The sequence below is a fragment of the Macaca nemestrina genome, chromosome 9, assembly GCF_043159975.1.
Source record: "Macaca nemestrina isolate mMacNem1 chromosome 9, mMacNem.hap1, whole genome shotgun sequence".
NCBI classification, from domain to species: Eukaryota; Metazoa; Chordata; class Mammalia; order Primates; family Cercopithecidae; genus Macaca; species Macaca nemestrina.
In genome coordinates this window covers 59,655,026-59,681,193 of record NC_092133.1, presented here as the reverse complement: position 1 = coordinate 59,681,193, position 26,168 = coordinate 59,655,026, and the positions used below count along the sequence as shown (strand labels likewise).

General features: G+C 40.4%; 1 protein-coding gene across 1 annotated transcript in view; it reads right to left on the bottom strand.

Annotated features, from left to right (window-relative positions):
- Window positions 1-18,003, bottom strand: part of LOC105466227 (receptor accessory protein 3) — a 102,297-nt gene extending 84,294 nt beyond the window's left edge. Inside the window, exon 1 of the mRNA XM_071069620.1 lies at window positions 17,826-18,003. Coding sequence (XP_070925721.1) covers window positions 17,826-17,857 — 32 coding nt within the window. The 5' untranslated portion in view covers window positions 17,858-18,003. The remainder of the gene's footprint in view (window positions 1-17,825) is intronic.
- Between the last annotated feature and the right edge of the window lie 8,165 nt (window positions 18,004-26,168).

The window sequence follows — 26,168 nt, the reverse complement described above, 5'->3', positions numbered from 1 at the left end:
AAGAAATATCATTAAAAATATGAAGCAGAAGCTGTTGAGTGAAGAATATTATTCTACATTTCAATATCAACACTATCTCTTAGGCCTGTCTTAAACTGGAAGGAGCTATAGTGCAGGCACATTAATTTACACATTTTTTAGACATTGAGTTTCTTTTTATAGCAATATCCCATATATCAAATGAATAGACAAGAAAACAACTGTTACCTGAATAGACAAAAAAATCGGGGGGGGGGGGGGCGGGAAGAAAGCTTTTAAGTGGCTATCTACGTATTTACTTCCAGAACCTCAAAAATCCCTTGGGTAAATAAGAAATTGGACATTCTTCTTTGGATTCATACCAGCTTTGAGAAAAAGAAAGGACAAGAGACAGCCTGCCTGGCGATTTCATAGAGGTTTTGGCCTTCTGTTCACATACTCATCATGACAGGTGCAGCCCCTTCCCTGCCTCCATCTGTGGCCTGGCTCAGCACTGAAACTGGCCTCTACACCAGCAAGAAGCATATGGGCTGGGACAGGATCAGCCTCTCCTTTCCGTTGCTATCTGCTCCCTGCTTGTCTAAGCTCGCCCCTTTAGTTACTGTAGATATCTTGGTCCTGACGCACTGCAAGTGTGAAACATGTTTTTAATGTAATCATTGATCAAAGGAAAAGAATATATGACACACACTTCTAAGTTATGAAGCATAGTAAAATGAGCCCAGTGAATCCAGTATCCAACTTAAGAAGCAGAATATCAATTACCATTGTTCCAGATCCCTTTCCTCTCCCAGACTCCCAGAGCTAACCCCATCCTAAAATTTCTCATTATTGTCTTTTCCGAAAAATAGATTTGCTAAATATATATATGTATATATACATTATTAAAGTACACATTGTTCAGTTTTGCCTATGATAGGGCCTTTAAAATGCTTTCATACCAAGGAGGTAATCATATCTGGCTTGCTTTTTTTTTTCTTTTTTTAAAAAACCACACACTATAACTTTCCTAACGGTCGTCTAAGTTGAGGTTTCTAAGTGGTAGTTCCTGTTGTATAATATTCCATTTTGTACATAAACCAATGTTTACTTACCAATTCTTCTGTCCGCGTAAACTATTATTTTTCATAGACTTTTGCTTTAAGAATTTTCCTATAAATATCCTTGCAAATGTCTCTTGATGCATATGCCAAATTTCTTTGATGGTATATAGCTAGTTGTGGAATTACTGGGTTATAGGGTATGTGAATGATTAACACTGTAAGTTAAGGCCAAATTGTTTTCCAAAGCAGTTCCAGCATCTTACTCTCCTACTGGCATCATGAAAAGAATCCTGTTGCTCTACACATCTTTGCCAACACTTGGTATTTTCAGACTTCTTAATTTTTGCAATCTAGTAAGTGTGAAATGGAATTTCAATGTGGTTATAATTTACATTTTCTTGAAAACTAATGAGTTTTGTCTATCTTTTTATATGTCTAGTTGCCATTGGCTTCCTCTTCTATGAGATACCAGTTCATTCGTCCACTTTTCTTTTTAGGTTATCTTTTTTTCTTACTGATTTTAAATAATTCTTTTTCTCTTCTGATTATTATCCTTTGTTAGTTATCTAACTATTGACAGTATGTAATATGTAACTATTGACAGTTTTTACTCTCATTGGGCAACAATTCTAGTGCTGGCTTCTCCCATTGCACCCTCCTTCCTTGCCCCAAGTTAGAAAGGAATTGAGAAAGCAGCAATATGAGTTTCTAATTAGCTTTTAAAATTCCATATCCTGAGGATATTTTAAATAATTTAGATACTTTTCACACAGACAGAGATAAAATTTTTATCAGGAATGGTGAATCTAATGGAAATGGACATTCAACCACCATTGTGGACAATGTAAACTGAATCTTGATAGGGTGATGATATGGGAGTGTACACATTTGATGAAACACTTAGAAATTATTGTATATAAATTCTATCTCAACAAGGAGGACTTAAAATAACAGGTGTAAATTATAGCACATTAGGGTCTATGTCTGCAGCTAGACTGCCACATAGCTTTGCTACTTGGCAGCTGTGTGACCACTTTGGGCAAGTTATTTCACATTTCTAAGCCTGAGGTTTCTCATTGGTGAAATGAACACAACAGCAGTACCTGTATCATGATGATGGTTGTGAGACAGAAACAAATTAGTTTGAAACTGCTTAGAATAATGCTTGACACAGAATGAGCATCGGATACATGGTAGGCTATAAAACATGTAGACAAATATATCTGTTGCTTCCTCCATGGTTTGTTGTAGGGTCTAAAAAATTCTTCTCTACCAAGTTGTGATATTCTCTTACCTTTTCTTCCAAAAGTTTAAGTGCTGTAGTTTTTACACTTGGGCAGATAATACACTTACGATTTATTTTTGAGTCTGCTGTGTAGTAAAGATCTTTATTTTATTTTATTTTTTTCTGAGAGATAACCAATTATCCCAACGCTATTTATTAAGTTAGCTATACTTTCCCATTGATTTTGAATTCTACCACTGTCATATCAGATTCCTTGCAAGCTTGGGTTAATTTCTGGATTTGTTATATGTTCTATTAAGTCTACTGTCAATCACAGCAACAATACTACACTGTCATTAATTCCTACATTATAATAAATCACGATATGTAATAGTAGAAGTCTTTATTCCTTGTTCTTCACAGTTGTCTTATTGATTCTGGGGCTTTTACTCTTTCGTATGAACTTTATAGGTAATTAGCCTATCAGGTTCCATGAAAACAACAATAAAAATCCTGTTGGAATTCCATTAAATTTAAAGACGTTTTAGGAGGACTGATAATCATTAATTAATATTGACCAATTAACATAAACTATACATTTATTCAGATATATCCTTTTATATTTCAATCATGTTTTATACTTTATAGTTCTTTTCCCTCCAGTATTTTAGTCTGTCTTTTAACAGGAAGATATAATCTGTTGACATTTATTGTTATTATTGATATATTTGAACCCATTTCTACCATCTTTTTTTCCCGTTATATCTCTCTCACCTACTTGACCCCTTTATTTTGGCCTTCAGTATCTCTTTAGCCTCCTTTCCTCTCTTCTGTTAGTTTGGAAACAATAGATTATATTTCTAATCCGTAAAAATTGTTATTTTTCTTCACATGACAGAGACCATACCATTCTCTTCCTACTTTTATTGAGAATGAAGGAAAAAGAAAAACCCAGAGATAAAGGTGAGGAAAGAATAAAAGAGAGGCGAAGTGACAGTGATGGCATACTTTGAAGTGGGAGAGCATAATTGAAGTCCTCAAAGGAAAAAACTGACTGCTTTCCTTTCTCATACAGTTCCTGCCCTCATCACACACTTAAAAAGTGTGTCTAGGCAGTGTCACTTGCAGGGTTATAGGTCATTTCATTTTCAGTATTTCCTTTATATTTCTCAGTCATTCAGGAACTCAAGGTCTCTGTTGTAACCATTACTCTTAAAATGGTTTACTAGCCTATATTTTTCTGATCCCAGTTTTAAGTGAGCTATTTTAGTTAAAGCACTGTAAGAATTGGTCACCAGCAAAAATCTGAGGCAACTGGGTACAGATTTACAGAAAGACAATACAGCGGTATCTTAAAGTTATAGGAAACCAATTGAAACAAGGCAGTATTTGCATCCCATTTACTACATAAAATATTCAAAACTGGTTGTAGTCGCTGATGCCTGTAATTCCATCACTTTGGGAGACCAAGGAAGGAGGATCACTTGAGGCCAGGAGTTCAAGAACAGTCTGGGTCACATAGCAAGGCCCTATCTCTACAAAAAATAAAAAATTAGCTGTGTGTGGTGGTGTGTGCCTACAATTCTAGCTACTTAGGAGGCGGAAGCAGGAGGATAGCTGGAGTCCAGGGATTTGAGGTTACAGTGAACTATGATTGTGCCACTGCACTCCAGCCTGAGCAACAGAGGGAGACCCTGTCTCTAAAAAACAAATAATAATAATAAAAAATAATACTTCAAGACATAAGATCTAGAAATTCTTAGGAATTATTTTGTCATAATAAGCATAATCTTTGCGGACAAAAAAGGTTTATTTCCAATGTAAATTTCTCATTTTTACTTGCAAGGAAAGATCAGATTTTTTTTAGAATATCTCTACACAGAACTTTCAGACTATTTTTCTCATATAACTTTATTTCACACCTTAATATTTTCAGGTTCTTTAAGTTCCAGGGCAGGCTCGGTGGGTCATGTCTGTAATCCCAGCACTTTGAGAGGCCGAGGTGGGCAGATCACCTTGAGGTCAGGAGTTTGAGACCAGCCTGGCCAACATGGTGAAACCCTTTCTCTACTAATGATACAAAAAATTAGCTGGCATGGTGGTGGGCGTCTGTAATCCCATCTACTCGGGAGGCTGAGGCAGGAGAGCTTCCTGAACCCGGGAGGCAGAGGTTGCAGTGAGCCGAGATCACGCCACTGCACTCCAGCCTGGGAGACAGAGCAAGACTCTGTCTCAAAAAAAAAACAAAAAACAAAAAAGAGATTTACATACTTCTAAGGCTCTCTCATGTGGACTTACAGGTAGGTATATCTTTATAGAGTACTTTCATTCACTCACGATCCATTAAACATCCTAAAATCATTATCATTTCTATTTGCAAAATTAACTTAGGTACACAAAGTTAAAACAGAAAGTCTCTGTATTTCAGAAAACCAGAAAAATATATGGTTGATGAAAATTAATAGCTAAAAATATAATGCAAATAAAAAATACTGAATGAACAACTTGGAAGCATGTTCAGCAATACTGATACTGATCAGCTCCCTAAGCAGAAAATAAAGACCACAGCCACAAAGCAGTGAAGAACTGATCATGACAATAATGGTATCCATTAGGCAAGTATCACCAAATATTCTATTTTATTCCCATATCTGCACTTTCTTTATGTCAACTCTCAAGAATGACTAGGCTTGTGGTTCCTGTGGGCCTCTTCAAGGTTAAACAGAGTCAGTTTGCCCACTTCACAGTTTTGGTGAAAGTGCATTCCAAATTTTATCTCTGATCCACCATGGGAAACATAAAAGAAGTATAGTTTAAGATCTTCAACTAGGGTTCTACCCTACCTTTATGCCTCTAGTGATGTTTCTACCCTACCTTATGCCACTGCAATCATGAGGTTGGCAGTCTCAAAGTTGAACAATTTTAGATGTTATAAAGTTTTCCTCAATATATTGAATAAAACTGGCTTCCTTATAAGATCTACCTTTAACCTTGGTTTCACAGTAACAGAAAAATCTGCCCCCTTCCCCATGTGATGACTCTAAAATTATATTAAGACAATTAGTTTGTCAGACTTTTTTTCTCCTTTTCTTTTTTATGAGACAGGGTCTCCCTCTGTTGCCCAGGCTGGAGTATAGTGGCACGATCCTAGCTCACTGCAGCCTTTACCTCCTGGGCTCAACGGATCCTTCCACCTCAACCTTCTGAGTAGCTGGGACTACAGGCGCATGCCATCATGCCCGGCTAATTTTTGTACTTTTTGTAGAGACAGGGTTTCACCATGTTGCCCAGGCTGGTCTGGAACTCCAGATTTTTTTTTTTTTTTTTTTCCTGAGACGGAGCCTCCCTCCCCAGGCTGGGCACGATCTCGGCTCACTGCAAGCTCCGCCTCCCGGGTTCACGCCATTCTCCTGCCTCAGCCTCCCGAGTAGCTGGGATTATAGGCGCCGGTCACCATGCCCGGCTAATGTTTTGTATTTTTAGTAGAGATGGGGTTTCACGGTGTTAGCCAGGATGGTCTCAATCTCCTGACCTCGTGATCCACCCGCCTCGGCCTCCCAGAGTGCTGGGATTACAGGTGTGTGCTACTGCGTTCGGCCTTTTTTCTCCTTTTCTAATCCAATCCCTAAAACTGTTCCTTGGCACGTTAATTTTCTCAGGATATGAAAAAGAGATTGTTAGGGATTGAATTGTGCCCCCCTCCTCATCATGTATGTTGGGGACCTTACCCATTACAAGGTCAGGATGTGACCTTGTATTTGGAGATAGGGTCTTTACAGAGATAGTAATCAAGTTAAAATGAGCTAATTAGGGTGTCCAATATGACTAATTCAATATGACTTGTTCCCTCATAACAAGAGAAAATTTGGACACAGAGACATGCACAAAGGGAGGACACCACGTGAAGATGAAAGGAGAGATCACGGTGATGCATCTACAACTCAAAGATGGCCAGCAAACCACCCGAGGCTCAGGGAGACCCACGAGCAGATTCTGCCCCACAGCCCTCAGGTTCAGAAGAAACCAATCCTGTCCACACCTTGGTCTTGGTTTCTAGACTCCAGAACTGTGAGACAATAAAAATCAGTTGTTTAAGCGACCCAGTTTGTCGTACTTGGCTGTATCAGCCCCACAACTCATACATTTCCTAGAAATGTGACATTATAAAAAGTTAATGAGGAGCTGGGCGCGGTGGCTCACGCCTGTAATCCTAGCACTTTGGGAGGCCAAGGCGGGTGGATGGCAAGGTTAGGAGTTCAAGACCAGCCTGGCCAACATGGTGAAATCCTGTCTCTACTAAAAATACAAAAATTAGCTGGGCATGGTGGCACAACCTGTAGTCCCAGCTACTCGGGAGGCTGCGGCAAAAGAATTGCTTGAACCCGGGAGGCAGGTGCCACTGCTCTCCAGCCTGGGCAAAAGAGCGAGACTCTGTCTCAAAAATAAATAAATAAAAATAAAAGGTTAATGAAATTTCCATAGCAGAATGCTTTGTTTGTGAAAATAATTCTTTCCTAAAATGAACACATCATTACTTGAAAGTGCTAATGCTCTCCGTATTAATATATCTGAATATTTCCTAAGATTATGTTTTGAATTATTGGTTAGCATAAACCTATTATGGTTATATTTGTCCTATGACTTTTACTTTTATGACTTGCTTGATAGTTTTGATTCTGCAGAGTCAATTACGCTGTTGTTAAGAAAAGCAACATAGTGATAACCTTCAGCTCTGTATTTCAATCCTAATGTCTTAATAAATTCTAAGACCAGGAAAACTATAACTTGTAAGTCATACTTCATTTACAGGCTAAAAAGTATAGAATATAGTACCTGATGTGCAGAATATATGAGTATAAAAAAAATTTTCAAAGTACTATATCAGTAGTTTTCATTAATTTTTAGAAATTCTCTGTAAACATGAAAATAGGAATTTTGAAATAATAAAAAAGATTGTGACAGATTGATCAGCAACAGTAATTTATTTTCTTCAAGTAGCAACAGTATTTTTATATAGAAAATTCTGAAGCCACAGCTATCCTAAGATACTTGTGAATTTCCAAATATCATTATAGAATTTCTCTCATAAAATACATAGAAGCAGCAAATAGAAAATAACAGCCATTTTCAGGTGGAGATGCTGGGCGGACTATATCTTGTAAGGGATCACTTCAACAGAACTCTGTGATGATGAAAATGTTCTATTTTTATTCTGCCCAGCAAGGTAGCACAGAATAAGATAAGCATTCACATAGCTACTGAGCACTTGAAATGTGGCTAGTGTATTGAGAAATTTAATTTTTTTAAATTTACATTTAAACAGCCACAAGTAACCATATGGGACAGTACAGTTTTAAGCCTCATGCCCTCTCCATATATTTATTTTCTTCCCTTTTTACTCAACACAGTGGTTCCCAACCAGTGGCAGTTTTGCCCACTAGGTGACATATGTCAATTCCATATCTGGAGCCATTTTTGGCTGTCATAACTGGTGGATGCTGCTAAACATACCACAATGCATAGGACAGTCTCTCACAACAGAGAATTATCCACTCAAAAATATGAATAATGCTGAGGTCAAGAAACTGTGACATATTAAAAGGATCTTCAATGAAATGAAAAGTACTTTGAAAATAATTATGAATGGCTATATAACATTCTAACGTTAGCTGGTCTACTCATTACATAAAATAATCTCTAACCACTGTTGGATAATTCCATCCTGATTGCTACTGTTTTCCTTGTTCACAGTATTTTAGTGAGTATGCCATCTCGTCTGACTTTCAGTCATAGTGGCCTCTGTAAATATAACAACATGACCGAAACTGGTAAATTTACTTCAGTAATAGGGATAAGTATGCATAAACCCTTAACAGTTAAGTTTTGTAAACATGAAAAATTTTATAACAAAAATTTTTATCTTTAACCTCATTTATCTCAAAAGTTGTATGAAAGGATTAGTTTAGTGCAAATGTGTAATCAATGACATAAAAGTAAGCTCATGTTCTGTTATGAATCAACAGTAATCTTTTTCCATGAAATGATCAAAACAATAATATACTTCTTTTAAGATATTTAAAATACTCATTTATGCCACTGTTGTTGTAATATACCATTTATTTGAACAGTTTCATCTATACCAAAAGTAAAGAATATAAAAATCTCCATCCTAAAAGGGTTTAAAATACAGTGGAAAAAGAAATAGCTAACAGAGCAGCAGTAACAAAAAATGGACAAAAGTAAATTGTTTCTGAAATGCAGGCTAATAAAGGAATCTTGTTGGAAGTTCTAGCCCATGCAGTGAAAACAAGACCCAATAGTTTAGAACGTGTTTTCTTTCTTAATGAAAGAAGACAGAAAAGATGACCTCTTACAGGACATTTCCTACATATATTTTTTAAATGTCAACTTTTCAATTTTCTTAAAAACATCATTGTTCCTATTTACCTTATTTCTCATTGTCTAACAGCAATGTAAATATCTTATTCCTAGATACAACTCATGAACACATAAGCTATTCACATATGGATCTCATAAAAAATGGTAAAGACAAAATCTACCTTAACCTAATTGAAAGAAAATATTTTAGATATCATTGAGATTTTATAACCAGTTAAAAAATTTAAAGCACATATAAAGGAAGAAAAATATCACTCATATAATTGTGACTGCCCTCAAACTTCCATAAAGATTTAAAAATTAGGATGTTTTTCATTAATCCTATCATAAACTTAACAAACATATACCCTAACAAATGGTATATTCTCTTGCTATATTATAGCAAAGATGAATATAAAAATGACATTCGTCAGGGTGCGATGGCTCACGCCTGTAATCCCAGCACTTTGGGAGGCCAACGCAGGTGGATCACCTGAGGTCAGGAGTTCGAGACCAGCCTGGCCAACATGGTGAAACTCCGTCTCTACTAAAAATACAAAAATTAGCTGGGCATGGTGGTGGCCACCTGTAATCCCAGCTACTTGGGAGGCTGAGGTAGGAGAATTGCTTGAACCCAGGAGGTGGAGGTTGCATTGAGCCAAGATCGCACCATTGCATGCCAGCCTGGGCAACAAGAGCGAAACTCAGTCTCAAAAAAAAAAGACATTCATGGCTGGGGCAGTGGCTCAAACCTATAATCCCAGCACTTTGGGAGGCCAAGGTGGTAGGAATGCTTGAGGTCAGGAGTTAGAGACCAGCCTGGGTAATATAGCAAGATGCCCATCTCTACAAAAGTAAAACAAAAAAATTAGCTGGGTGTGGTAGCGCATGCCTCTAGTCCTGGCTACCTGGGAGGCTGAGGTAGGAGGATTGCTTGAGCTCAGGAGTTTGAGGCTCCAGTGAACTAGGATCATGTCACTGCACTGAACTCCAGCCTGGGTGACAGAGTGAAACCCTGTCTCTAAAATCAATAAATTAAATAAATACAAGAATGACATTCACTTCCAGTCATATTATTCTATTTTCTTTCCTATATTTGTTAAGGTATCCAATCCTACTTCCCTATCCATCTCCAAAACAATTTTAGCTAGGTTACCAAGGCTGAAAGAGGTTGTTTTTAGTAACAGTACAAATGCAGAGGCTTTTCTCTTTTCCCTATCTGGAATAAGTGTGTCTGGAAAGAGGCTCATTAGTGAAAAAAACTTTTATTCAATGCTGCAATCCTTTCAGTCTCTCTTTCCAAATAATTCATTCACTGCAGCTTTCATGAGAAAAATTAATTGTGAAATAAGCTCTGGAGGAGGGAGAAAAGGCAGTCCCCAAATTCATGAGGCATAATATTTACTATCAATAGTTCTGTAATTTATAGTTCACATTCATTATTTTCATTCTCTTACTGCAGAAAATATTCATTGAGCTTCTTTTGTGTGCAATGAACATATCAGAGAAAAGGCCTCCCTCATGGAGACTATTTTCTAGTTGGAGAAGACAGATGATACATTAAAGAAGTGAAGTACCAAATACTACAGACAACGGAGCAGGGAAGGAAAGCAGGAGTGCTGGTGTCACTGAGAAAGCGAACACCTGAAGGAAGCGAGGGAATGAGGCAGGACGCTATCAGTGGGAAGTGTACTGAGGCAGGGGCCATCAAGTGCCCAGGCTCTCAGGTAAGAAGTGTGTTAGAGGAGTCCAGAGACCACTGTGGCTGGAGTTAACGGCAGCGGGCAGGTGGAGACAAAGGTTTGAGATGGAAAAAAAGTCCAGATCATTTCCTGTTTGTAGACTATCATAAGGACTTGGCTTCCCTGAGTGAGGAAGGAAGTCATCAGAGGGTTGTAAGCAGATGAGTCACGTGACTTGACCTGGGTTTCAACAGGACTATTTTGGCTGCTGTGGAGGAGGGACAAGGGCAGACACAGGAAGCTATGCTACTACAACATATTTCAGAGATGATGTTGGCTTGGACTAGAATGGTATATGTAAAAGTGGTGAGTACAGGATCTATTTTGAAAGCAGAGTCAACAAGATTTGTGGATTCAATGCAGGGAACTAGAGAAAGAGAGGAATCAAGGATGGTATGATCCCAAGGTCTTTGGCCTGAGCTGCTAGAAGGTGGAGCTGCCATTAACAGAGTAGGGGAAGGCTGCCAGAGGAGCCAGATGGGGAAGGAAGCTCAAGAGCCTAGTTTTGGATGTCTTAAGTTCGGCCTGACTTTCAGGTGTTTCCAAGTGGAATGAAGAACGCAGCTGAAAATATGATCACAGAGTTCAGCAGAGAGATCTGGGTTGGAAATGTAAATTAATGGGAATCCTTAAAGGACTACAAATAGAAAAGAGAAAATGGTCTAAGGACTGATCCCCTTGACATGCCAACTTTAACAACTTCAAGAAGTCAGGGAACGTGGAGAAATGTGCCAGGTAGGCTGAGAAGGGAGTGGCCGGTGAGTTACAAAGAAAACAACAAAAAAGCAAGGTTTCTTGGAAACCAAGTGAAGAAAATACTTCAAGGAGAAAGTGAGCAATTGTATCAAAAGCTGCTGCTAAGTCAGATGAGGACTAAACAATTTGGCCAAGTGGCAGTCACTGTTGATCTGAGAAGGGCAATTTCAGTGAAGTGGAAGGAGAGAGAAGTCTAAACATATGGGTTCCAGAGTACCCTGAAGGAAAGAAACTGAAGATGGTGTATAGACTATCTTTTTTTTTTTTAATTCTTTTTTTTTTTTTGAGACAAGGTCTCATTCTTTTGCCCAGGCTGGAGTGCAGTGGCATGCTCATGGCTCACTGCAGCCTCAACATCCCAGGCTCAAGTGATTCTACCACTTCAGCATCCATTGTAGTCCGGATTACAGGCATGTACCACCACACCCAGCTAATTTTTATTTTTTATTTATTTTTGTATTTTTTTGTAGAGATGGGGTTTCACCAGGTTGCCTGGGTTGGGCTCGAACTCCTGGGCTCAGGCGATCTGCACGCTTCAGCCTCCCAAAGTGCTGGGATTACAAGCGTGAGCCACTGTGCCTGGCTTGGACTATTCTTTTGAGGAAGTTTTGCTTTAAAGATACAGAGAGAAATGGGGTGAAAAGATGAAAAGTATAGTAGGTTAAAAGATTTTTTTTAAGGTGAGAGAAATAATAGCACGTTGGTATGCTGTTGAGAAAGATCTAGTAGAGGAGGAAAAGAGATGAAGCTGAAAAGAAGGGGGGAAACTGCTGAAGTATGGTTTTTAAGGTGTGTAATTTAGTTTCTGAAGATATCCATTATAGCATCCAATATAAATGAAGACGATCAATTAGAGAAAAGTAATTGCGGGTTTTACGAGTACTGCCAGACAATTAAATTAAGGTAAAAAAAATGTATTATCATTGTAAAAAGGGAAATATAGATATATAGAATTAAAAAGGAAGTCTCCAAATTAACCCAATTCTACATAAGAAAGTACTTATCAAATATCTGTAGTACCTAATTTTACATTTAGAAATGATCAAGAAATCACAAAATGAAAAACAAACAAGGCGAACTATATTGAAACTATAAACTCTCTATGCAACCAAGAATAAAATACCTAAAAGAAAACTGAAATTAGATTGAGAAACACATTTGCATGAAATATCACATGCAATAAAGATTAATTCCTGCCGGGCGCGGTGGCTCACGCCTGTAATCCCAGCATTTTGGGAGGCCGAGGTGGGCGGATCACAAGGTCAGGAGATGGAGACCACGGTGAAACCCCGTCTCTACTAAAAATACAAACAATTAGCCGGGCGCGGTGGCGGGCGCCTGTAGTCCCAGCTACTCGGGAGGCTGAGGCAGGAGAATGGCGTGAACCCGGGAGGCGGAGCTTGCAGTGAGCCGAGATCGCGCCACTGCACTTCAGCCTGGGAGACAGAGCGAGACTCCGTCTCAAAAAAAAAAAAAAAAAAAAAAGAAAAGGTTAATTCCTTTATTATCTAAAAAGCTCAGACAAAACAAGTAAATTATCAAGTAACCAAGAGATAAAAGGGCAAAGTATATACATACTATATGCACAATATATATAGTTAATAAAAATCTGGACAAGCATTCAACCGTGCTGATAAAATACAAAAGAAAACAATGAGATATGTTATATTTATTGGTAAAGTATTAAAAAATTAAAACTTCTGATTCTGGCTACATTGTGATAAAGAAAGTACTCATACATTGCTGCTAGCAATGTAAAATATTAATATTCTTTTAGAAAGCAATTTGGCAATTTGTATCAATGATCATAGAAATATTCAGTGTTTGACTCAGAAATATTCCTCTTGTATTTTTATCCCAAAGAAATACGTACTTCAAAAGAAGTATATATAATGTCCATTATAGCATTATAATTGCATTGCAGCATTACTTACAATAATGAAATATTAGAAATTATCTAAATGTAAAATTAAATACAAGTAGATGAATGGCTAAGAAAACAATACTGGCCTGATCAAACAGAAGATATTAAATAAGATTTTAAAGCAACATAGAAGATGCTTATAAGATTTCAGAGCAACATAGAATATGCTTACAATATAATAAAGAATAGTATCACATTTTTACTATATTCTAATTAAAATTATGTTACCTACACACAAAGTGATTCAAACAAAAAATGTGTATTGAAGATACTTTAAACATTCAGCATGCTGGGATTTTAGGAGAGCATGTTTTTCATTTTTCTGATAACTACTACTAGCATTTACTGAATGCTTACTATGTGCCAGATGCTGGACTATGGACATTACATATATTAATGTATTTAAACGCGTGGGGTAGGTTATGACACATCAATGGCAGAGCTAATAGTTGAATTTGGCAATCTAGCTTTAATCTTGATCTTAATTACAATGCTACATCATAAAAACAAATTAAGAAAAGTTAGGGGAAAAACTGAATTTCCCTCAACTTATGAGAGTCATGTTTCAAAAGGTGAAGTGCGGATATCATATATGAATGGAACATCATTGGTAATCTCAAACTACCATCCCTTAAAAATTGGTAACTACTCATGCCTGTAATCCCAGAACTTTGGGAGGCCGAGGCAGGAGGATCACCTGAGGTCAGGAGTTCAAGTCCAGGCTGGCCAACACGGTGAAATCCCGTCTCTACTAAAAATACAAACATTAGCTGGGCGTGGTAGCACACGCCTGTAATCCCAGCTACTTGGGAGGCTGAGGCAGGAGAACTGCTTGAACCCGGGAGGCGGAAATTGCAGTGAGTCACGATCGTGCCACTGCACTCTAGCCTGGACACCAAGAGAAAAACTCCGTCTCAAAAAAAAAAAAAAAAAAAATTGGTAACTAACCTGTCAATCTTGCCTTGATGTTAAAGTAAGCTGAGTTTGAACAGACTGTGAGTAATGGAAAAATACTTTCATATCATCACAGAATGCTAAGGCTGGACAAAAGAGCTTGGAGGTTATCAGGTCTCTTTGCCTCTTCTGAGAAATAGGACCAAGGTCTATAATCAGTAAGAGACTGCCTCAGGGTCATTCAGCTCGTTAAGGTAACCAAAGCCAGTTCTGAATTCCAAGTTTCTTGATAACAATCCAGTGATATTTCTTCCTACACCATTTTACTCACTTCCCTCATGAAAAAGCTATCTATATATCTATTACGTTTTAAGTGCACACTCAATGCCAAGCACCACACTTGCACGTTTTAGTTAAACTAATTTAATCTTTACAACAGTCTTTTTTTTTTTGAGACAGAATCTTGCTCTGTTGCCCAGGCTGGAGTGCAGTGGCACGATAGCTCACTGCAACCTTTCCCTCCAGGGTTCAAGTGATTCTAGTGCCTCAGCTTCCCTACTAGTCAGGACTACAGCTGTGCGCCATCACGCCCGGCTAATTTTCTTTACAACAGTCTCGTGTGGTATTTATTATAATGACTTAAAGGCAAGAAGACTGACGCTCAGAAGGGTTTAGCATGCTGCCCAAGACCACACAGCTGTAAAGAGTGGTATCCAGGGCCAGGTGCGGTGGCTCATGGCTGTAATTCTAGCACTTAGAGAGGAAGGTGGGCGGATCATGAGGCCAGGAGATCGAGGCCAGCCTGACCAATACGGTGAAACCCTGTCTCTACTAAAAATACAAAAAAATTAGCCAGGCGTGGTGGCACGCACCTGTAGTCCCAGCTACTTGGGAGGGTGAGGCATGAGACATGAGAATTGCTTGAATTGGGAGGTGGAGGTTGCAGTGAGTTGAGATCACACCACTGCACTCCAGCATGGGCGACAGAGAGAGACTCTGTCTCAAGAAAAAAAAAAGAGTGGTGTCCAGGGCTAATTTCTCCGGTGTTAAAGTGCAGGATCTGGGGACAAAGTGCTTCTACATACAGGGTGCTCTGGTTATTGAGGTTCCCTGCCCATGCTACCAGAGGTTCATGTCGAGAGAAGGGTCTGATCTTGCTCAGGAGGAGGTGGTTGTCTCAGTAAGTTAGAAAGAATCAAGTAAATTCTACCTCCTGGTGTGAAAAAGGTTTCCAAGTTTGTGTAGATCCTGTGACTGCGCTTTCATTTTCAGAGAGAGAAACTGAGTAAATAAGAAAAATGGAATGATGTTTATATTCTCTGACAAGTGTGCTTTCTAATGTGCTAATGGCTCACAAAATAACAGTTCCTGACACTTGAGAAACACGTTTCTTTTCATGACATTTTCTTCCTCACATTACTGTTCCCTGTCTTTAGCCTCAAACCTTACATTCTGTAGCTAAAGCACTTTAACTGCAAAGAGGCTTTAATCCCCTTTCTCCAGTTAGGGAGTCTCCTAAGGAGTCTCCTTGTTTTCCAGGTCTCCATTGGAAAATTTCACAGAAGGGCAGAGAATCTTCCAAAGCAAAGCTGTTGCTGCCTTATAACATTTACCCCTTCTTTCTTGAAAACACACCCCAGGCTATCTTTCCAGCTTGCTTTTTCCCCACCCAAGTCCCTCACGCCCACTGTAACTAATCTGGGCTTTTCCTCCTCTGGGCTTTGGCTCACGCTGGTCCCTATATCTGGAATCCTTTCCTTTTTCATCTTTGGCCGCCTCGATTCTGTCCATTCTTTTTTGTTTTTTTGAGGCACAGTCTCACTCTGTGGCCCAGGTTGGAGTGCGGTGGCACGATCACGATCACGGCTCACTGCAGCCTTGACCTCTTGGATTTGAGCGATCCTCCTCAGTCCCTGAGTAGCTGGGATAACAGGTGTGAGCTACTGTGACCGGCTAATTAAATTTTTCATTTTTTGTGGAGACAAGGTCTTGCTCTGTTGCCTAGGCTGGTCTCTAACTCTTGCGATCAAACAATCTTCCCTCCTTGGCCTCCCAAAGTGCTAGGATTACAGGTGTGAGCCACTCTACTGGGCCTGTCTATTTTTTAAGGCCCATCTGAAACATAATCTCCCTTGCCTTTTCTTTTTCTCAACCAGATATCCCTTCCTTGTCCAACACTGGGTATTCAACTGGGTGTAACTTTTGTAAGAGTTGACATTTGGATCTGTACTGCAGATATCTGTGCACCCAAACTGTCAATGACCATGATCAACTACGTGTTACTGACCTTTGTGTTACAGGTAGCACCTAGAACAGACGTTCGTATTGTCAATTATGAAAAACAAAAGTCTAAAAGTGCTTCACAATTTTCTGTCAGTTGAAGAACTGGTCAAAGAAATCCAGAGGCTTTTTTTTTTTTTTTTTTTTTTGTAAAGTACAGCTTCTTAATAGGGCACTTGATTTTCTAGGTGTGGACACAACAGTTGATAGACATCTACTAGGTCAAGAAAGGTATGCCTGGATTAGGTAAATGACAGACTCAAAAGAGAGGCCAGGAAAAGGCTAAAAAACAATCTGAAGGCATCTGCGGTATCCTTTTGTTTATATCTTGATTTTTAGTTTTGTACAGGGGAACACAGTAAGCTCTGAGGCTTTAAAACTAGAAACTTTGCAATTTAATCAAATGAAAAATTTTGAATGCTGTGCTGCAAATCTGATTAAATAGGACTAGTAATTCACTTCCAAACAAAATAAACACCAAACTCAGAAAATTTAGCTCCTTTTAACAACAACAACAACAAAAAATCTGGTAATGTTATTTTTCCGAAATTCTAAAGCTAATCAGAGAAGCCTGCCCCCTCACATAAACATTTTTTCATATACCTTTATGAAACCTTCCGAGATAACACTACTACAGAGATGAATAATGAATTCACAGACCCTAGCTGTAACTACGTCATTGTTTACTTGGTGACTTTTTTTTTTTTTTAAATCGGGGAGAGGGGTAAAATGGGGAGGATGAGAGAAAATCAGTTTAAATTGTATTCAAATACATTTACACGATTAACACCACAACTCAAGGAATTTTTTTTCTTACAGACCTGTAGCACTTGTTGGTAGAACAATGAAATGAACCGATAGTTTGAACAAAGGCAACAGGCACCTACAGCCTTTCAATCACTTAGCAAATATTTCCGCCAAGACAGGGCCGAATTCGGGGATCTAGGCGAGCAGCCGGGTGTCACCTTTCTCGGTAAGCTGCAAATCTTGGGACAACTAGGACCCTTCCCAGGGATCCTGGACTGGGAGCGGTCTCGGGTTTTTAGACAAATCTCTCCTCCTACCACACGTGACCGAATGGCAATCAGCCGCCAAGAGAGACACCGCAACGCATCAGCCGCGGGATACAAAGGCTCGGCACTGCCACCGCATCCTCGGGAGGATCGCGGAGCCTCCCGCGCTCGGCGTCTGCGGAGCCTGCGCAGGGAGCAGCTGCGAGGCGCGCCGCTCCCGGGCCCGCAGGGCGGTGCCGCGCTGCGCGGGGAGCAGAAGCGGGGAGCGCGCGCCGCCTGCCCTGAGCGCCTGCCCACCCAGCGCCGCCGGAGCAGGGGCGCCGCGCCGCACGCAGCCGAGCAGCGCCACAGCTGCCGCCGCCGTCGCAGCCGCAGTCGCCGCAGCTAGGCCCTCGGCAGCCGCAGGGAGCCCCGCAGCGACGTGGACCAAGGTGAGGAGGCCGAGGGCTCCCCCGGCCCCACGGCAGGCCCCAGGCCGGGCCACCCCGTCCCCGCCCAGGCCCAGGCCTTCCCTTTCCTCTCGGCTCCTTCCCCTTCCCACAGCTCCCCTGGGCCTCGCGCCGGCTGCAGGGCGCCGTGAGCGGCACTTACACCACAGCTCTGGAGATCATCCAGGACACCATCTTCACGGGGGCTTGGGCCCCACGTCCGGGACGGGTGGGCGCAGAGCGCTGCGGACCAGGCCGCCAACGGCAGGCCGCGCGCTTCGCCGGCTCCTCGCGCTCCCCGGGGCCGCGCTGGCGCCCTCGGGAGCCGGGCCCGGTGTGTGCGCGCGGCGGCCTGGGCTGCGAGGCGGTCGGTCCCCCGCCCGTCCCCGCCCGCCCCCGCCCGCCGGCCTGGCCGCCGAGCCGGCCAGCCCCGCCCCTGCGCTCCGCTGATAGGCGGCGGCGGCGGCGCGTTGGCCCAGGCTAGGGCCGGGGCCAGGCGGCCGGGCTCCGGGGCTGGACCGGCAGGACCGTAGCCTGTTTTGGACGGCCTCGCGGCCGCGGCCTTGGCCCTTGCGCTCTAACCAACCTTACCCTCCTCCTTAGCTCTTTGGGACGCCCACCTCGCGGCAAGAGTGCGGCAGGAGGCTGAGGAAGGGTACTGGAGGGCAGGGATTGGCAGCGCCTGTGTGAAAAGTGAGATATTCGCAGGAACTCGGTGTCCAATAAAAGACTCTCGACCAGGCCCTGGTTTTGGAGAGCCAAGACTTTGAGGTGTGCCTGGCCACATCCGGTACCCTCAGTGTTTACGGAGGCCCAGCACCAAAGGCGTCCTTATAGTACCGCATTTTAAGGGAAATGTCGAGAGGTTCTTGCATAGGCCTCCTTGTGTGCCGCGAGTCTCGTGGTGCAAGGCAGGGAGGGACAGAGGAGGATTTCATGTTTGCAGTGGTGAGTGTAGTGATACCACTGTTCTGGGCCTCTTAGGGCACCTTTTCATTAGAGCATCTGCAAAGACTTTTACAGACACAAATCTCCATTATTTCCCTGAGGCCTGCCAGATGTTCAAAGTAAGGGCTGGGTCTAGGATTCCTGACCTGTCTTAAGATTTACAACTGTATTACAGCTATAAGATTTACAACTGTATTTTTTGGAGGTTGGGTTACTGCTTACCCTTGCTGTTCTTGCAAATATCATTTCAAGGGTAGACTTTTAAAACTTTTTTTTTTTTGGTGACTACCAAATTGAGAAAATGATCTTAAAGTTTAGATATTTTTCTTTTTTCCAATTAAGACGATAGTAAAAGATAATTCTAGTATTCAGATGGTGTGAAGAATAAAAGATGAAATGTAGGCTTGGAGCCTTTAATTAAAGTCCTAAAAAATATGATGGCTTTTGTGACCATACTATAATTTTGTCTTCTTGTTCCTCAGTTTCCCTGTGATAAAAAGGGGATAATAATACTGTAGTCTGTCTCTTGCCTTTCGGGGATGATGTGAGGCACTGCTAAATAATATGTTTAGGAAATAATGTGACTTGCGTGGAAGACAATCAAAGGACACAACAGATTATCCTAAATTTCTTTCAGTTCTCAGTCAATAAATTGGGTAATTTATTTAATAAATAAATTTATTTATTATTATAAATTTATTGGGTAATTTATTTAATAAATAATAAATCATTATTTAAGAAACAAGCTCAGAAGCTACTTTCTACTGTTGGGTTAGGTTCTTTTTGCTTATTAATTCATGTCAAGACTATTTTTATTTCAGGAATTTTAGTAGTAATTTGCATTTACTCTGAATCTTTTATTTTTGGTCATTATTCAGCATTGAGGATCAGGTGTGCTGCATAAGCACCAGCGTGTTGGCGAACTCTCTTGTTCAATAAAACTGAAATGAATTTGAATATCATTCATATCCCTTCATGAACAGGTCCTGAAATAGCTTTACAGCCTTTACTTTCACTACCTTCACCCCCAACTCCTAATGTACCCTTTCCCTACCTCTCTTCTCTGAACCAGTCTGTATTTTCATGCTCAGTGCTTTTGCCCAGATTTTGTTTTTCCCTTAACACTTTGCTCCCCATTCTGTACCTATCAGAACCCTCATTTTTCAGTGGCCTATGCCATGAAGACGTCCTTGTTTTTCCTCAGGGACAATTATTCCTAATTTTGTCTGTGCCCCCATAATTTATTACTTGAATTTCTATTTCTTATCTGTGTCATTCTGCCTCTACCATGTCTAATATACTGAATGGCAAAATGTTTGAGAACAGACGTGGTGTACTGGATTTCTTTGTGTTTTCCAACTATCTAGCCTAAGATAGAGTAAATGCCCAATAAAAATTTGAATAATATTTGTGAAATACAGTCACTAAGCATCAGATTTAAAAAAAAAATTCAGCCACGTACATTGGAAGTCCCTTTAAAATGTATGCCTTTCTTGCCTTTTTACTTTGGAGATCATCATTGTGAATATTAATTATTTCAGCTAATCCTAGCACATTAATGCCTTCAGGGGTTGCTGAGATAGGTAGGACTGCTGGCTGCTCTCTGAAATGTCCCTAGACTGCTGTGCGTTGAATTTTATTTTGTATGCTTATTATATCTTCTGCCTCTTACATTTAGGTTACTTTTTGCTGCTTGCTTTCTATTTACCTGGAACAGTGCCTTTTTTCACATCTCAATAGGCCATGGGTTGGAAACCACCTACCATGTGCTGCACACATGTCATTGAGTCATTCTGACAACTTAAAAAGCCAGGTAGTGTTTATTCCCTTTTGGTACGATGGAAAGTGAGGTTTAGAGAAGTTATCTCATTGGCCAGTGATCACACAGGTCATTGGTAACAGAACTGGAGATCTAATTCATGCTTCCCAAGCTTCTTTACATTATACTGGGATAGATAGCAGAATTGTGTTTAAGGCAATGGGTGCAGCTCGGTGTTGCCCTCCAAGGGGAAACTAGAAGGCATTTTTTAGATTGTTGTAATGATTGGAGCTAACAACTTGCGTTTGTTGAGTGGAGGCTAGAGAGTTGTGGGACAGTGCTGAACAAAGTCTCCCCATGTCCTGCATGATTTAAGAATATCTTGCTTGACATTCATGTAATATTTGTAATTATCAAAGCCTGGAACCTCCATCTTACATCATGATTTTAACTGAATTTTCCAGTGTCTTTGTTTCCACATGTAGCCGTTATGTGAACTGAAGGAAGATTGTTTTGTTCACAACTTGACTAAGAGTTGTTTACAGTTTTGGAAAATTGTATCACAAATAGCTCTGCATTCATAGATATATTCAGCTACTAGTTACTTCTTTAAGTCTTCTAGTGTAGTTTTGCCCCACATTGAAATATATGTTATTATAAATCATTTTCATTTCTCTTTTCCATTCTTATTTAGGGTATATGGATTTGTTTGAAATTGTAGGAATATTGTTATTTCAGGGTGGTAAAGCAGAAGTTGGAAAATATTTTATGCAGGGGGCACATTGAGTCTGATATGGTTGAGAATTGTTTATCTAAAGTAAGACTTCATCTGCGGAGAGTCTCTCATGAAAAGTGCCCAGATTTTAGTGGAGTGTGTTTGTAATTTCTGTGTATTGGACTGTGACTCAGATACACAGAAATCTGCTAAATTTATTAGCAGATAGTTGAGATCTGCTAAGAAATAAGTGGCCGTTAAACGCTGGTTGCGGTGGCTCATGCCTGTAATCCCAGCACTTTGGGAGCCAACAAGGGCAGATCACTTGGGGCCAAGAGTTTGAGGCCAGCCTGGCCAATGTGGCAAGACCTCATCTCTACTAAAAATACAAAAATTAGCTGGACATGGTGGTGCACACCTGTAATCCCAGCTACTCGGCAGACTGAGGCGGGAGAATCACCTGAACCCGGGAGGTGGAGGTTGCATTGAGCTGAGATTGCACCACTGCACTCCAGCTTGGGTGACAGAGTAAGACTCTGTCTGAAAAAAAAAAAAGTGGCCATTAGTACTTCACTGTATAAGATAAGGTGCTGGGGCACTGGGAGAAAAGGAAATATAGTACCTTCTGCCTAGAAGCTTTTATACTGTGGGTTCTTGGCGTGCTTGAAATCATTTCTTATATAGAAGATATTTCTTTAAGTACTGAACTTGATTTTGATTTTATACATATATCACTAATAGTTGTACATTGTGCTATATAAAGCACATCCTTCATTGTGTTCTACAAAGACACTTTTCTTCTCTGAGGAAGGCAGTGTATTTAGGGCAAAGGACATTCTCACAGGAGACCTAGTTCTACTACCAGTAATGTGATGTTTGGTAAATCACACTGTACGTTTCCTGTTGAATATGGGGATGATACTGTTACGAAGATCAAACGTAAGGGGTTTTAAAACCTAAGGGTAATTAGACTGTTAAAAGCATTGTTTTCTTTTTTTAAATATTAGTTTTCCTAGGAGATATGTGGAATGTGCATCTTCTGCATGTTAAAGGAGTTCATTTATTAGCAGAGCAGCAGAGAGTACGAAAGTACCTAGGAGAGCAGGTAGTGAGAGCAGAATTAGAGGGTACAAAGATAGTATCTGATCCTTGTAATTATTAATGAGAATGCTAATGAGACTGAATACTAGGTCACCTTCCCATTTCTATTGGGAGAGAGTTTTCAGTAGCTAAAAAGTACATTTATTTGGAGAAAGGCTAAAATTACTAAATGAGTCTGTCTTTCATAGTTGTTCAGAAAATAGTGGGAGAGAGAGAGGATCTTAAGAATACTGACCTAACAGAAGAAAGCTGTTCTTTTTCTATCTGCTGCTAGGTGAATACCTCTTTTCTCTCAGGCAGTCTGCTTATGGAATTATGGTTACAACAGAGGTTAAGTTTGACTTTAGAGATTGAAATTGAATGATAAGGAAATGATGTTGAAAATACAATGATCAGATAGCAATAGAATAAAAAGATTAGGTTCTGATTAAGTATTCACTGTAGGTATTGGTAGAAAAAGATGGTGACTAGCTGACAACACAAAAAGTAAAATACATCTGTGATGGCTGGATCTGGGAAACATACACAGTAAGAAATTGACCTTATCTGAGATTCTTATACATTTCCAGTAGCAGCCTTAATATAACAACTAAGGATTTAGACAGAAGCTTTTGTTTTCCCTTCATAGTAAAATGTGGTTTTGTGTTTGACCATGTTAAGTGGCAGAGAAACATCTAGTTTAAGACAGTTGAGGTACTTTTACTATTTATTTAAAATAGAATAGATTAAATCAGGATTTTAAGCTCTAGATAGACTTACGATTTCAGGTATTCAGGTGCATATGGGGTTGTGGTATAATTTGCCAAATCTGAAATATTTGATAATTCTATCATGTCTAGTAAGCAGAACTTCAACAAATTTGTATTGATGTTTTGAGTGATAATTCAAAGCACATGAAATAAATTTAAAAGGGAACAGTGAAAAGTTAAATCTTTTTTTCTTCCCTGTTTCCAGCTAGTCAGTTCATTTCACAGGCAGTCTCTGTTCCCAGTTTTTTTTTTTTTTCCTCAAAGTCAAGTCCAGAAACATACCCAATTATTAATAGATATTTAGTCTAAGATAAAGACAGCATTTTATGGTTTTTGGAGCACGATGGAATTATTTGGTAAATGATGTTGTGACAGCTAGCCAGCCATTTAATAAAAACTGAAGAAAAAAAATTCTGATGGGTAAGAAATGGAAATGGAAAAACTGAAAGTAACATAAAAGTACAAAAAAAAAAAAAGGATAAAGGTATTATATTCTTGATAGCAGGAAGACCTTTCTGTCATAAAATCAGAAACCGTAATCATAGATTTGAGTATATAAGCATTCAAACTCCTGTGCCTCCAAAACCAATATAAACAAGATTGAAAGATGACAAAGGAGGAGGAATATCTATAAAACCTGACAGAGGGTTTTTTGTTTGATTTTTGGGTATATATCTTCATATACAAAGCACTCTTAAAAACGATTAAGAAGTAATCTCTGAAGACTTCCAATTTCCAGTGTAGCATGTAAGGAACTCGGTAATTACCACTTGGTCCTGACAAAATAAATAACTGAACAAAATGAAGAATAGACAACACTTCTTAGATTCCTCAGAGAAGTGAAGTCACAGGGCAAACCACATCCTCCAAAACTGGAGAGACAGACAGGTGGATACAGAGAATCACAACTACTGAAGCAGAAACCGAGGATCAGAAAGCCCTGAGGGAACCAGTACCCGGGTAGGAAAACCTGAGCTGTAATTGAGGAGTTGCTGGAGGCTCAGCGTGGACAGCTCTGAGACCTAAAAACTCTAGGGAGAGCCAGTCATAAGGAAGCCCTCATAGTTTTGTGAGATTTACTTCCTGGAGCTCTACCAGGTCCTCACAGTAAATATTTGAGAAAAATCCTCTTACGCTGTCAGCAGGAGAAGGGGGAAGTGAAACATTTTTGTTGTTGTTGTTGTTGTTTTTGAGACGGAGTCTCGCTCTGTCGCCCAGGGTGGAGTGCAGTGGCCGGATCTCGGCTCACTGCAAGCTCCGCCTCCCGGGTTTACGCCATTCTCCTGCCTCAGCCTCCCGAGTAGCTGGGACTACAGGCGCCCGCCACGTCGCCCGGCTAGTTTTTTGTATTTTTTAGTAGAGACGGGGTTTCACTGTGTTAGCCAGGATGGTCTCGATTTCCTGACCTCGTGATCCGCCCGTCTCGGCCTCCCAAAGTGCTGGGATTACAGGCGTGAGCCACCGCGCCCGGCCGAAACATTTTGAAATACACCAAGGTATTCTGTCCTTAACAAGGCCTGCCCTCAGGAGAAATTATTTCTCTTAGAACCTAACGTAACTGGGGAATGGGAAAAATGCAGCTCCAGTCAACTCTAGCCCTCCACATGGAGAAAAGGAAATTCCTAACTCTAACTCCCTCTAGACTTCCACTTGGGGGAAGGGAAATAACTCCAGCCCTCTCCAGCCACCCTGTTCCATTTGAAGGGAGGAAAAAACCTGAGAAGCGCTGGTGGAAGTTCACAGTGTGGAGGCACAGGCTCGCCAGAGGACTGAGACCTAATCCTAGGCCTATAGAATGCCTCTCCTCCATCACCCTAGTGCTACATTACAAAACACCTGTTTACTGTAGGCTTTTTTTTTTTTAATACTTAGTATATTACCAACTTTAACAAGAAATTACAGGCATACTAAAAGGCAAAAACTGCAGTTTGAGGAGACCGAACCAAACATCAGAACCATAGCCAAATATGGCAGGAATGTTGGAAATACCAGACCAGAAATTTTTTTATTTATTTTTACTTTTTTTTTTTAAACTTTTATTTTAGATTCTGGGGTACGTGTGTGTGGTCTGTTACCTGGGTATGTTGCATGATGCTGAAGTTTGGGGTCTGAATGGTCCCATCACCCAGGTACTGACTTTAGTATCCCACAGTTTTTCATCCCTTCTGCCTCCTCCCTCCCTCCTCTAGTAGTCTCCAGTGTCTATTGTTGCCATCATTATGTCCGTGAGTACCCAGTGTTTAGCTCCCACTTATAAGTGAGGGCATGCAGTATTTGGTTTTCTGTTCCTACCTTAATTTGCTTAGGATAATGACCTCCAGCTCCTTCCATGTTGCTGCAAAAGGACATGATTTCATTCTTCGTTATATCTGCGTAGTATTCCATGGTGTGTGTGTGTACCACATTTTATTTATCCAGTCCCCTGTTGATGGGCACCTAGGTTAATTCCATGTGTTTGCTATTGTGAATAGTGCTGGGATGAATATGTGAGTGCGTGTGTCTTTTTGGTACAACAATTTGTTTTTTTATGGTTGTATACCCGGTAATGGGATTGCTGGGTCGAATGGCAGTTCTTTTAAAGTCCTTTCAGAAGTCTCCAGACTGCTTTCCACAGTGGCTGAACTAATTTACATTCCCACCAACAATGTATAAAGCTTCCCTTTCCTCTGTAGCCTTGCCAACATCTGTTGTTTTATACTAAAAAGTAATAACCACTCTGACTGATAGGATATGATAACTCATTGGGATTTTGATTTGCATTTCTCTGATAATTAGTGATGTTGAGCCTCTCTTTTCATATGTTGGTTGGCTGCTTGTATGTCTTCTTTTGAGAAGTGTCTGTTCTTGTGTTTTTGACCATTTTTAAATGGGGTTATTTTATTTTATTTTATTTTTTGAGATAGAGTCTTGCTCTGCCGCCCAGGCTGGAGTGCAGTGGCACTATCTTGGCTCACTGCAAGCTCCGCCTCCAGGGTTCACGCCATTCTCCTGCCTCAGCCTCCCGAGTAGCTGGGACTACAGTCTCCCGCTACCATGCCCAGCTAATTTTTTTTTATATTTTTAATAGAGACGGGGTTTCTCTGTGTTAACCAGGATGGTCTCGATCTCTTGACCTCGTGATCCACCTGCCTCGGCTTCCCAAAGTGCTGGGATTACAGACCTGAGCCACCGCACCCGGCCTAAATGGGGGTATTTTTTGCTTCAGTTGTTTAAGTTCATTATCAATTCTGGATA